Genomic DNA, 13,525 nt, shown 5'->3' with positions numbered 1-13,525 from the left:
AGTTCTGAAACACTTGAATTCAGCAACTCTCAGTTCTTCATGGTAGCTTGCAGGATTCACTAACAGTATTTGCTAAACCAAGGGCCAAGTTTCCTACATAAAATTAAGACACGGTGTAAGGAAGAACACACTGGGCAAAGTTCAATTTTTGTAAAGCTCTACTAAGATCACATGTATATCAGTCAGTGGGCTGGGGCTTACTAGTTTTTGTTCTGCTCAACAGAGGTTGACTCAGAACCAACCTTTGTAATATTTTCATACTTAAATCAGCTTGGACCATTATTTTCAAAGGTCCCTTTGCAAACATATAACAGGATTTTTTTGCACTTAATTATTTTATTAGTTTTATTTTGTCAGATTTCTAGACTAATTTATGGGTATAAAAGACAACCTCTTATTTCCTAAGCATGCTGGACTCTTAGGATGCATTTTGGACAATTTGGACATTAGCATGCATCAACTTCTTTCTCTGTCTTTTGTTAGTAATGCACAGTAAAAAGAAATGCTCTTTTCCTTATATTAAATGCTTTGAAATAAATTAATTGCTGGGGTATGTTAGAAACAATAACCAGACAGAAAAGCAAAATCCCTTTGTATTGTAGAACAACATAAACAAAGATGGCAAAAAAAAACTATCACAGCACAAAAAATGTAATTAAATGTTCTTTTTATTTTGTCTCCACCCAGGGTGTAAACACACGCTGAGGCACTCATTTATCTCTACAAATCTCTAGCCTCACTATAACATTAATTAAATACAGACTTCGAACTCTAACCCAAGTGTTTTTTAGAAGAAACTTCTGAGTTGTTTTTTTTCTTTTATATTTCTGTTTCTAATTATAGTAATACATACAAATACTAGTAGTTTTATGGTGAAGGACAATGGCTGGAGCAGTCTAAAGGCATCTCACAGTAAGATGTTCTACTGGTCATGTCATTGAGTTAGTTTTCTGGTTTTATTTTGTCCCATGCACATACACCTTTCAATTTACATTTTACATAAAAAAGCATTTAATGAACCAGGACAAAAATAACTTAGGATTATATGAAAAATAACTGTAACAAATCATGAAATTATACATACTAGTAGAGAAAAAAAGTGTAATAAATTCTTTTTAAAAAATTAATTTTTTCATGGTATGCAATAGATACGTCTTTAGAGCACATATCAGCCAGACGTACAGCATGGCAAATGGAGTTCATATGTGTGTATATAAGCATGTATAAATATGTAGAATACTGTGTAAGGTTTAGGAAAAACATACTCCCACTTTCTCTTCTCACCAAAGTGCTTTTTGTAAAAAAATGTTACACAAGATGCTGCTTTCTGTACAGAATAAAGGGATTATTTTTTTTCAAATATAAGACCACTCAGCTAATTTTAAATTGTGATCTCTCTCTTTTGTTTTATCTGTTCCTAGGAAATATAAAAAACCCAAACCAAACCAACAAAATTTCACACAAAAAGGTGCTGTTTTAAAAATCAGCTATAAAATTTACACAGAAAAAACAGGGAATAAACAGTTAAAATGCAATTTTTTACTCATTCACACCTCTTCAAAGAAAGTTGAAAACAAAATACAATGTGACAGATGGCCTTAGCACTGCAATACTTCAGCATCCGGTATTAGTAAACCATAACACCTCTATTTATGTGTGTGTATATATAAATGTATATATACATAGAAAGGGAGATCCAAGTACACACATGCACTCATACACTCAGCCACGTACACATGCACTTTGAAACTGTATTTTAAACTCCAGTGTAGACCCATTTTAATGCAGATATAAATAGACAATTTGAGTCTGAAAACAAGATAATTGTATAAAATAATGATGTAAATAATTTCATTAGAATATTATTTAATGTCCGTAGTCTAAAATAACTTCATCTCTTAGATATGAATCCCTTTAGAAAGTTAACAATCCAGCAAGTAAAATAGCAACACAAAAATCACTGAGGCACAAGTATTTGCATATAAGACAGTAACTGGCATTATGCTATGTATTTTCACAAGCACCATTTTTCATTGTAACATGTGACAAACATGATTCCCTATTTAAATACCCAAAACACATGAGATAAAATGATTCTTTTTTAAGTAACTGCCCTCAGTGATATGAGCTGATGCCCCAAAGTCAGTCTGACTCCAAAGAGAATAATGAAATAGTCGAAGAATCCTCTTTGTCTTTGATACAGAAGTAAACAAAGGCGTACCTTTTTACAGACTGGTAGCCCACTCTCACATGCTTAAATTGACTACTCCAGCTCCTTCTTTTTAAGATTAAGGCTCATAGAAAGCTGTAATATATATATATATGAAGGAATGACTGACTGACTTGCAAAATATTCCTTTTTTAAATATAACTGATGAACCTCCAAATTACGAATACCCTTTTTGAATTCTGTATTCCCACTTTCCCTTTGGTCAGGATCTTTCATGATGTATAAGCTCCCTGTTTACTGGACAGCTTGTATATTGAGATACTAGGAAAAGTATTTCAAAAGATTTAAAAGTCAAGGTACTATAGATCTGAGGTCAGCAACAATATTTCAGATTCATACACAGCAAGTGACAAATTCTGGACAACCATGTAATTAAAAGGAACTTGAGAGATTTATATATACAAAAGTATGTATGTACACATACATGCATATGTCCACACTGGGCCTGCTCCTACCATTACTGACTTAGGTGGAACAAAACATAGCCCTATATACCTTTGAAATTTAAGAGTTCAGGGTGCCTAATTATTCCTGTTTAAGCAAGTTATGCATGTGCAGTGCCCACAGAATCAGCTTTAAGATAGGACATAATTAAAGCTTTATTAAAAAGTGAAACTTGCTGTCAAGGCACTGGGCTAGATCATACACTAATGCAAAAGGACTGTCCTTTTGCCTGTGTATGTTTGGCTGTGTATGGAAGCCTGATGTCACTTAACCCAATGCAAACCACATATAGTAAAAACTAGACCTACTATTGCAAACTGAAACAGGGGGACACATTCACGTGTGATCTGAGAAACAGAATAAAAGGGGGAAGAATTTAGAACAGAATTATCTGTATTTAAGCCATATTACTTCTTATTATACATCATTTATGTGCATGGTTTATCCATATATTCTTTGCATTGGTTGGATGAAAATCTCTCCATTAAATATCTAAGCACATATGCTTGTATATAAGAATATACTTCATGAATGTAAATCTCAAAAGATTGCCAGTGTTCATAAACATCTGGCTGTAAATTAATCTATGCAACATAATGGGAAATTAAATTATGAATTTAATTCAAACTGCATTCATCAACTCTCAAATGCTTCTCAAGATGAAAAAATGTTTTTACAAGCACATTTAAAAATTTATCTTTCTAGACTGATTTCAGAAGCATAGTTATGGTCTAGCTTGTGAGAATGAACTTTGGATTCTTGTCCTTTTTCTTAAATCAGGTCACATGAGAATATTAAGATGCACATTACACAGTAAGTAGTCCACAAAACATATGAACAGGGATTAATAACCTAAAACCTCAGTCTTACATAATGTAAGAGTTGCTCCCAAGGCATACAGGATCACAGTGATAACACACCTCCACTGCAAAACTCATACATGCCTACCTTTCACAAAAGGCCACCTCGTTTGCTTGAATCCTGGACTAAATTCAAGGACCACAGGCTGACACTGAGTAGAAAAATCAAAACCACAAAACCACTTCAGTTTTACATCTATAAACAACCAGAGGGAACACAGCAAACTTAAGAGTAGTTCTTCCTGAAAAAGTGTTATGGAAATGAAAAATGTTTGGGCAACAAGAATTTAATTGAATCAGTACAGATTGTTTTTAAAAAAAACCTGTGGAATTTAAGGAAGAATCTTTTCTATGGGGTAGTTTAAACCTTTCTATGGAGTACTACAGCATATACAGCAATAAAGCTCTACAATATAATTAAAAATCAAGAGAAAGTTAAAATATTCTTATCTAGCAGCTGGACTAAATATAGACAAAGTCCATGTACCTTCTCATGTAGTGCATTTAACTCTTCTTATTCATTGCATAAAGCACTGGGTCAGAAGGAATATTGGAAAAACATCAATAGCCATATTGTATGGCTTAAAATACAGAGGGAAGGAAAAGACACCTAACCCGAGGCCTGTAAGAGATCCAGTACCAATGATCTTTGGCTCAAAAAAGAAGCCGCACCAATGCCTCCAATGGGTAGCATCAGGATATATGTCTAATTTCTGTTCCTTTTTGATGCTGGTGTGTGTTTAGCTTTGGAAGCATCATATGCAAACAGGTTGTGCAAAGAGCTGTGTGCCTTTGAAATATTGTAATATGCTCTGGCTTCACTTCTTTTCCTTTTTTTTTTTTTTTAAAAAGGATTTTTCTAAAGCTGTATTCTTCAGTAAGTCCACTCATTCAGCTCGAAAGGATTACATCCAACAAGCAGTTTTCTCATTCAGTCTGTGAATTCCCTTTGATAAATTATAAAGAATAAAGAAGAAAAAAAGTGGAGCTGCTGTACCACAGATGAAAAGAAAAGAAACAATTCCTAAGGTTTTGGCAAAGCTTGCTTTCTCCAAACACTCCTCAGTTGACTGCTTGATTACGTGATGAATGCTCAGTGATTGTTTCTTCCTCTCCATTATGTATGTATATCAACCCATATCCCCATACATACATCGCAGTTTCATAGAGAGAAAAATTTTGTAGAGCAGTATCAGCAGGGCAAGATGAAATGGAATCAAGCTCTTGTAACTAGATTTATTTTACTTTAACCTTCAGTGTAGACAGATGAAAACTGGCTTGAACAATGATCCACTGCATTTACTTGTAGGAAATTGCTATCCTCAGGCATGCTGCAAGCTGAATCACCAAAGACACCTATGGGTCCTGCTGGGAAATCATAAGCTGGAAAAACCACAAAATTAATTAATTAACTAGGGTAACTGTATATCATGGAGAATACCCTAATACTTAAGCAGAGAACTGGAAATGGCTTTTATACAAATAGATAAACAAACCAAACAAGCCAACATATGTATGAAATTAATACTTACATAACTCACTGCTTACCAAGGTGCTAAAATTGTGATAATTTTAAAAATAAACTTCATGCTTGCTTATTGAGTTTCATCATAACCAACACATGATAAGAGGCAACAAAATATGGTAGAGCTCATTCGCTGTAAAGCGGACCCTGGCACAGAAATGACTAACATTTACAAGCAACCGTAGTAAGCACAAGAGTTAATGTTTGCAGAAAAACTCCCATCTTTTGGTTTATCTCTTTACATACTGCAAGATGCCTCTTTGAAGTTATAGGTGCACTGGGTTTTTAAGGCACTCTGAAGGATCAAGACGTAAAAAAGCACAGTAATTGTTAAGTGAAATTATCCTGTGTGGAAGGACAGTAAAAGACTTGGGCATCAGTTGTGTGTAGGCCCTAAAATTAGGCCCACTGTCTTGTGCTGATCCTATCTGCACATAGGTAACTTCGATTTTTCCAGAGCGGCATGCAAGCCCCCCTTTCAGCTAGGGACTGTAATTTTCAGCTAGGCAGAGACTAAGTCAATCAAGAGTGCACAGAATAGTAGGCACCCAGGTAGTTCTTGTCGTGGAAATGTGAGTAAATGAAATTCAAGACTGTGAAAAATCAAACATGCGTGAAGAAAATCAGTGGTTTGAATTATCTCAGGTCCCTGCTACAATACTTACAGCAGAGTGGAGTGGCTATGCAAATATCACATAGGGCTCAAAGGACTGTATTCCAAAGCAAATGCATGAGCTAGTGACTGACCGCTACCAGTCAGAACCTTGAGAAGCCCTCAGCAGTGTGCCGTCTGTACACAGGCCAGATGTTACTGTGACCCATGGTGACTGGGCCCCAGCGCCAACCAATACACAAAGGTCTGAAAACCATCTCCTCTTTGCAAAGGCGCAAGTCTGTCATGATAGGTCCCAGTCACGTATAGAGGTCAAGCAGATCTGCCAGTCTGTACTACTTTGCATACAAACTGTATGCAACTGTCCACAAAGTCCCCAGCTATCATTTACCTGTAACACCAGAATGAGCTGAAATAGTTCTATGGAAAATGCCAAGCTCTGCCTGGTCCCCTGATGTGGGAACTAAGCAGTCTTCAAAAGGAGGAACCATATTGCAAGAATCACCGTGTTGCATATTCTTCTGAGTGTCAGCATAATGTGGAGGGTTGAAAGTCTGAAGCTGCCCAAAACCTACAACAAGGAGAAGAAACTGGTCAGTAAAAGACCTGGACAGAGATACAAGAGATAGCATGTGGAACCGTGGCCATGAAAATTATAAAAACCTCAATTGTAGCAGCACCAGGACTTCAATTATTTTCCATCAATAAAGCAGCTTACATATGAAGCTAAGACTTCCTCCAGTTGCTACTAATTCTGAATACAATCCAATTCATGGACATCCTGATTCTAGCATGACTTCTGAGAGGCACTGCCTGGCTAGTAGCTGAAATTTTTCAGGAAATTTCTCCCTTTACTCTGCAGTCCTGCTGTCTGAACTGGTACTCTCCAGATTTTACATTGGCCTGCTGCTAGAAAAAACTAAGAAAATACTTGATCCAAAATTAAGGAACAATACCTAAGGTCTGAATAAAATCTGGAGGCCTGTCACTGATGCCGAGACAGCTGGCTGATAGTGGGGACATGCATACGAGACTCAGAAGGGCTGCTAGCTGGTGATCCATGGAGCCTGCTGTTTCTGCATACAGGGTGAGAGTCTAACACACTCATTTGTAGCAATGAGTCCATATGGAAGAGAACCAAGACCATTGTGTCACATGACATAAAAAATCCCCACCAGGGTTTTTGTTCTTTAAGTTGTTTTTTGTTCCTTAAGTGGTATGTGAAAGAGGCATATAAGCAACGAGTAAATTCACATTGAATCCATACCAAAACAGGGACATCTATGCAATCTAAGAAGCACAGACGGATGTCCTGCATTAGGTTGGCCAGATTTTTCTCATGAAAGGAGGGTCTTCTCTCCCCTTTAAGAAAATTATGCTAGTCTAATCTTTGGAGATTTTGCTCAGAGTCTGAAGGATGGCTTTTATAGGTAAATGACTTGGTATGCATTTATTTCTGTCTTCTATAATATGTTCTTAGAGTATATATCAGAAATGAAACCGTTACAAATTCAGTATTACAATATATACATATTTTTTCTTTTAAGAACAAATGTGAATCAAGCTTCTCTCTGCCAGTGCTGTGGCTTCTTGTTCTCACCACTCTCTTTCCATGCATAAAGGAAAAAGGAAAAAGACAGTGCATTACCTCCAAGGTGTTACACAGAAATCGTATTGACTATCCAGTAATTGGCCCAGGAGTGATACAGCCTCTGAAGATTTTATTAGCAAACAGCTTATTGCCTAAGGGCTGGTGTGCTGTTCTCTCAATGAAGAATATGTTGTGGTAAGTTATACCAAGACACCACTGTCAGAAAAATTACACCCTACCTCAGAAAGCATCTTAAGGAATTTCCTGTGTCTCAAGTTTATTCCAGACATTACTGTCAATAGAAAAAACTGACATGCAGGGCTGCCTCCTCTAGCCAGTCTAGTTAACCAACATCCATCTGACAAAGTCCTTCCAGCTGAACTTCCTTTTAGTGTAGAAAGATCAATAAAAAGCAACAACAAGAAAACCCTCCCTAAACACTTAAAAAATTAACATCAGAAAAAAATGTAAAAAAGGCAGAAAAGAGGGGTTGAAAAATACCATTTAGTGCATCTTCTATATTTAAACTCTGTACTGCAGATACTGGCTTACAACTCAGGAACTTGAATTACTCCCCTCTCCTTAGGCATCTGTTTATCGTCTGTTGGACATTATAAAAAAGGAGGAAAGCTTGTGATTATACCTTCAGTATAATCACAGAAACCTTTCAGTGATTATAAATATTCACATATTTGACTTCAAAGAGCATTTAGTACTAGGAGGGAATGAGGAATCCTAATTTGGATAGTTACAGGGACAGCCAACTCAAGTTCATCCTTCCATGTATTTAGGAATTAGCCTCTGTACATGCATACTGTGTAGTTAGGAAAGCATACTTATACCAGACATTTAGCTTCCATGCCTGAGATCAACTGATGTCCTTGAGCAGGACCAAACCACAAGCAGTAAGCAAATTAATTGACAGGATTAAAAACTCATCTCCCTCCCTAAAAGTAATGAGATGTTTGGGTGAGTAGCATATGACAAAAGGCCCTTGGGTACCATTTAACAGTTCAGAAAGATCAAGGAGAACTCCCAGAAGATAGATTATAAGCAGAGAAGATCCTTTTAGGACAAGCATGAGACATGGAATCACAACCTATCTCCATTTGAGAGCGACATGTCTAAATATCTCGTGTATTGTATGACACCTGAACATAACTATTGGCCTATTCATTCATTACTAGTAATCAGCAATGTCTTGCATGGGGCATCTAGTTTTAACTTCTGAATAAAAAGTATTTTAAAAATAAAGATTTTATATTGGTGCAGTTTCACACTGCAATCCAAATAAACTTTCCAACCTCAAATTGCTTTACAGGGATAGTTTATGCTTAGAAACATGTCATGAATATAAGGCACGTGGCAAACATTTTCTGGATTGTGGCTAGGAGCTAGGTGTATTTCCATTAAATTTCCTATGCAAGCACGCACACAGGGCTGTTGTTTACTAAAGCTGCACTAAGTGTTTATGTACAGATAATGCATTTTCATAAGTAAAGCTGGAGAAAGGAGAAGGATGCAGTGGAAAGCATGCTGTATCACTTTATGTGACATAACTGATTTTCTGCCAAGCAGGAGGAAGGATGCATGATTTAGGAGTTTCATGATTCTATTATTTTTTCTTTGAGACTAGTTTCTGTGGTCTTCAATGACAAAACACATGCATAATATGTGATTGAATTGAAACAGAAAACTTAGTATTTTAAAGCATCAGAATAGGCCAGGACTATGGACAGAAAAAAACAGTCTGAACCTGCACCCAGGAACTCAGAAAAGGCCTTATGGGGAGGTCTAGCTAACAATGGTGAGCAAAACCATAGTATTTGCATTTTATTTCGTAGACTTGAAAGTTACTTCTGTGTCCACACAGTAAGATAAACGCCTACTTTACAAATAGGTAACAAGGATTTAGATCAGGCAAATAGTTACATAAAAGAACACTGAAACAATTGTCAGTCTTGTGTCTGAAAACCTGCATGAAATAAAGTGTATTTTGACTTCATACAAAAAAAAGGGGGAAAAAAGAGGAAAAAGAGAGAAAAAAAAAAAGAAAGAAAAATAAAAAGTGGGAGTACAGTTCCTCTTCCACAGCAGGCACAATTTGCATTCTGTGCTCACTCTAGAGAGGCTGAACACTCAGTTTTCATTGTCTTTGGCAGGGGCTGTGAGCACTTTGCAGCCCTAGCTGTAACATGACAGTTTCAATCTTTTTTTCCCTTTTAAACATTAACTGCAAAAACACTGAGTCAGACTGCAAAGCATCTTAGGAATTTACGACCCATCAATCCTTAAATATTCAGTCCTGACATTTAAGAATCAGTTGCAGTAAAATAAAATTGAAAGAAAAAACAACAGCAATACAACACTGGACTTGGAAGCTACATAGCTATCGACAGGTTTTGCCTCCTTAAAAATGTTTTTAAATCAACTTTTCTCTCAACCAGCAATAGGACACACTGTACAAGTTTACTGTTGAGTCAGTCTAGTTACCAGAAACAACCATTTCAATCTAGAGTGGTCTGAGCCAGCTGGCAAGACCCTTCAAGACACATGCTGAAATGTCCTTTCATGTTGCTCTGTGCTCATTCTCTATTTGTGCCTTTCTCCCAGCATCCTGCTCTTGATGTAGAATAATCTGGCAGTAACTTTGACTATGGCTAGCTGAAGTCTTGGCAGAAAAACTACTTACTTGGGGGTGACCTAATGCGAGTCACATCCTCTGTGTTTGCTCATTCCCTACTTAAGCAAAAGCATATTGTCTAGCAAAGTCTTACAAGCTTTGACCCATTGGTACATTAACTGCTACATGGCAGAAAGAACCAGAGAAGTGCAAAAAGCACTTTTATCAACTGATAAAGCCCCAAATAACTTTTTAAGATGGAAAGAGAGCACAGGAAATGAATTCAGCTTTCCTAGATACATGTTCTTTTCATGATTCAGTGTCATAAACACCTGTCTTGTAAAATGGAGAGCCATAAAGAGGAAAGAGCAGAACAAAGCACACATCATTCTCTTCCCCTCAGTTATTTAGCACTATTCAGAATGTCTTTGTCCACCTCTGCAGTGCATCAGGTCACAGCGTAGAAGTCTTTGAACATGTTACAGCAAAATCTAAACTGGTATCAGGAGCTCTTCCCTTTATTCATATGGAGCCACGCCCAAGATCATCTACACTACTGCTGAATGTAGGATAACATAAAACCATATGCAATTCAGGCCCTAGACCCTGACCATAGCTGGCTCCTCATTTGAGATTATCTGTTAAAGAACTACCTGTAGCATCAGTTTTCTGTCTTCATGCAGCATTGGAAAAATAAAAAAGGCGAACAGGTTGGCTAAGGAAGTTCCAGCAACTGAACTTTTCTTCTCAAGACTGCAACTCTGGATTTTATCAGTTGCTGTGTTATTAAGATATTTAAAACACACACACGCACAAGCTTACGTCAATTGTGTTTCTTTGAACCAGTACACTATAGCCAAGGTCCATAATGTCAAAAGACAGAATAAACACTTATTTTTTCTGGCATGATAGCATTATTTCCTTAGGAAAGTGAAAAATTTTAAATATGATAAGTAAAATGGATTTATACTGCAAGAATCTCTTCTAAAAGCAAGAAGCTCTTGTTCTTTGTCACATACCAGCCTTGCCCTGAGAGATACTGAACATCTGAAAATCCCAGGTACACAGTCCACCTCAAATTCACAGCTGAAATCATGATCCACATAAGTTTGTGATAGAGTCCTGATCCCATTGAACTGATATGGACAAAGATTTCATTACAGATATGTAATGAACGACTGCCACAATTGTCATTTCCATAAGGTAGGATGTTTCTGATGGACATCTATTTCCTCCTCAGTCAGCTCTCTGCCTGGCACCACAAACAGAGAATATTTTCTAAAGAAAATCATTATAACTGCCATGAAGAAATACACATCGGGGGTCAGCAGTCTTTAGTGCTAAGGTATGTCAAAAATACAGCTGTCTTTGGCCTGAACTATTTCAAAATAGCATTCCTCTGCAGTATATTTCTACAGTTTCCACTAAGTGAGTTACACAAACGTCAAGTAATCATTTGGTACCATCTGAGTGTGAAGAACAAAAGGAAAAGAAAGAGTAAGACAGAGATATGAGTTATGTATTGTACTGCCAGACTGACTTGCAAATGTGAAAACCTACAAATGTTTCTATTTATTTAAATCTGATTATTTGAAATTAAAAGATAACTGTTACCAGTAGAGCTGCCTGTATAGATACACTAGCATAGCTAACTCATATCAGCTAACAATTTTTTTAAAGAAATAGCAACTTTTTTTCACTGAATATTTTGCATGACTTTTCTATTTCTTGCATTATTCACCCAGCACTGGTTATCAGCTTAACTCACAAACACAAACGACATGAGTTACAGGCACAATTTTAAAGGACAGTCAGGTTTCTAGTGCAAAAATATTCAGTCTCAGAAGCATCCAAAATCAAGTCAGCTACATCCATGCCCAAAGGAGTTTTACCTCACTCTATACTGTAAGAAGCTCACTCGCTGTGGAGGAGGAATTTCTGTTGCCGTTCTTTTCTTTCATACCTCATGCCTCTCTTCTGACTTGTCTTGCAGCAGTACCTTATTCTTGCAGCTGCTAGTGCACGGCAGATGCCTTTGTCTTCAGGTACCTCTGCCGAGATCCCTGTAGCTGTTCTCAGCTGAAAAGACTCACCAGTGCAATACAGGTCCTGGACCAATTGTTGCAGATTTCTAGTACCTGTACTGTCTTCTGTTCTGTCTACAAAGACACAGTACAATGGTGTACAGTGGTGTACAATGGCATCAAGCTGGGAAGTCATCACGCCAGTCTCCAGTTCAGGATAGTTTAAGATTTACTGCATATGGTAATCCAATAAAAGACACTACTGTCTAATGAAAGGAAAGAAGAGCTTCACTTAAGCTCAGTCAGTTGTCTAACATCATCACTTCCAAACATCCCACGCAGCAAAGGAAATTGTGATTTTCACAAGAGAAAGGGAAGTGAATATATAGTCTATTATATAACATTAACCAAGGCAGTAAAAAGCCCTCTCTGACATTACTGTGCATCTGATGCTGAGAATGACTCTGAACAAATAATGACATTTGAACACTAAACAATGTTCTTCCAAGAAAAAGCAGTTTCACAGCACAAGTAGATATTAAATGTAAGAGGCTTGTCAGTCTTGGATCTCCTGCATAATTTCTTTCCAAAGGATAGTGCTCAGAGATTTCCATGAGTTTTAAGATGCTTAGGCTTTCAGTAAGGGAGTCTGTTTAGAACTTGTTTTCTTCAAAAAGCTTTTGGACAATGAAACTCTTTCTTCCTCAGTACAGACAATTCAAATGGAGTTGACAAGTTTAAGAATACATATTAAGACAAAGATATCACCATTGTTTGGTAGCAGACTGAGCTGAAGTGGCCATAGCTACAGCACTTTATACCATTAAAAGGCAGGTTCTGAACTGCAGGAGACAGACTATATACCAACTAGTCCAGGCTGATGAGGTAACTCCATAGTGTTTTTCTACATTATAATGATGTGACCAAAGAAGACGGCAATCTTTGTATTGCTGCTGGGAAAACACAACCAAGAACTCTTGAAACATTTGTTTTTGAGAGGGAGAGTTTAGGCAAGCCTTTCAGGCACACAGGGCAGACACTTTCAGTGTAGCACACAGGAGTGAGAGAGCTGTGCTTAAGCTGGAGGGAGTACATTCTGAACAATACCTCTTATAGCAAATATAGGTTACTTAATCTTTGAAAGAACATTTAATACCCAAATGTGGCTATTGTATTGCAATGTGTTATATCTTTCAACACTAAATAAATAAATAAATTAAAAGTTCAGCCCACATTGTCTTCCTACTAGTTTTAAGTGCAGAGATCTTTACAAGTGCAACTGAGTTGCTATCCATACGTATGTAATTCCTGTCAGCAATGTCTCTTTTTAACATAGGTTTTCCGAGGACAGGGAGGCAAACACAGTAATGCTAATGTGGGGCTAAGTAAAGTACGGGTTTGAGGTCCAAGCCCTTGGGGTTATCAGTTTTTTGGTCCACTCAGAAGATAGCGTTAAGCTCTACCTTAAATTTGGATTTGGAAAAGGGCTTCAGTCCATATGTGACATCAGCCCAGATGAGGGTCTCTACTGGGCCTTCATCCTGTCATGGTTTTAATGACTCACGTATTTTGTCCTTTTAAATCCTCTTTGGACTGTAGCAGAGGAAGATAGGAC

The 13,525-nt window shown here is 37.1% G+C and overlaps 1 protein-coding gene across 1 annotated transcript in view; it reads right to left on the bottom strand.

The window, feature by feature from the left end:
* Window positions 1-630: 630 nt before the first annotated feature.
* The window catches only part of GLIS3 (GLIS family zinc finger 3), a 138,224-nt gene continuing 125,329 nt past the window's right edge, over window positions 631-13,525 (bottom strand). The window contains exons 9-10 of the mRNA XM_056323688.1: window positions 6,064-6,243; window positions 631-4,917 (exon numbers count right to left, since the gene is read on the bottom strand). Of these exons, the coding sequence (XP_056179663.1) occupies window positions 4,781-4,917; window positions 6,064-6,243 (317 nt within the window). The 3' untranslated portion in view covers window positions 631-4,780. The remainder of the gene's footprint in view (window positions 4,918-6,063; window positions 6,244-13,525) is intronic.

Source organism: Falco biarmicus, chromosome Z (assembly GCF_023638135.1).
Source record: "Falco biarmicus isolate bFalBia1 chromosome Z, bFalBia1.pri, whole genome shotgun sequence".
NCBI classification, from domain to species: Eukaryota; Metazoa; Chordata; class Aves; order Falconiformes; family Falconidae; genus Falco; species Falco biarmicus.
The sequence above is the reverse complement of the archived record's forward strand: the minus strand, read 5'-3'. Positions and strand labels throughout refer to the sequence as shown.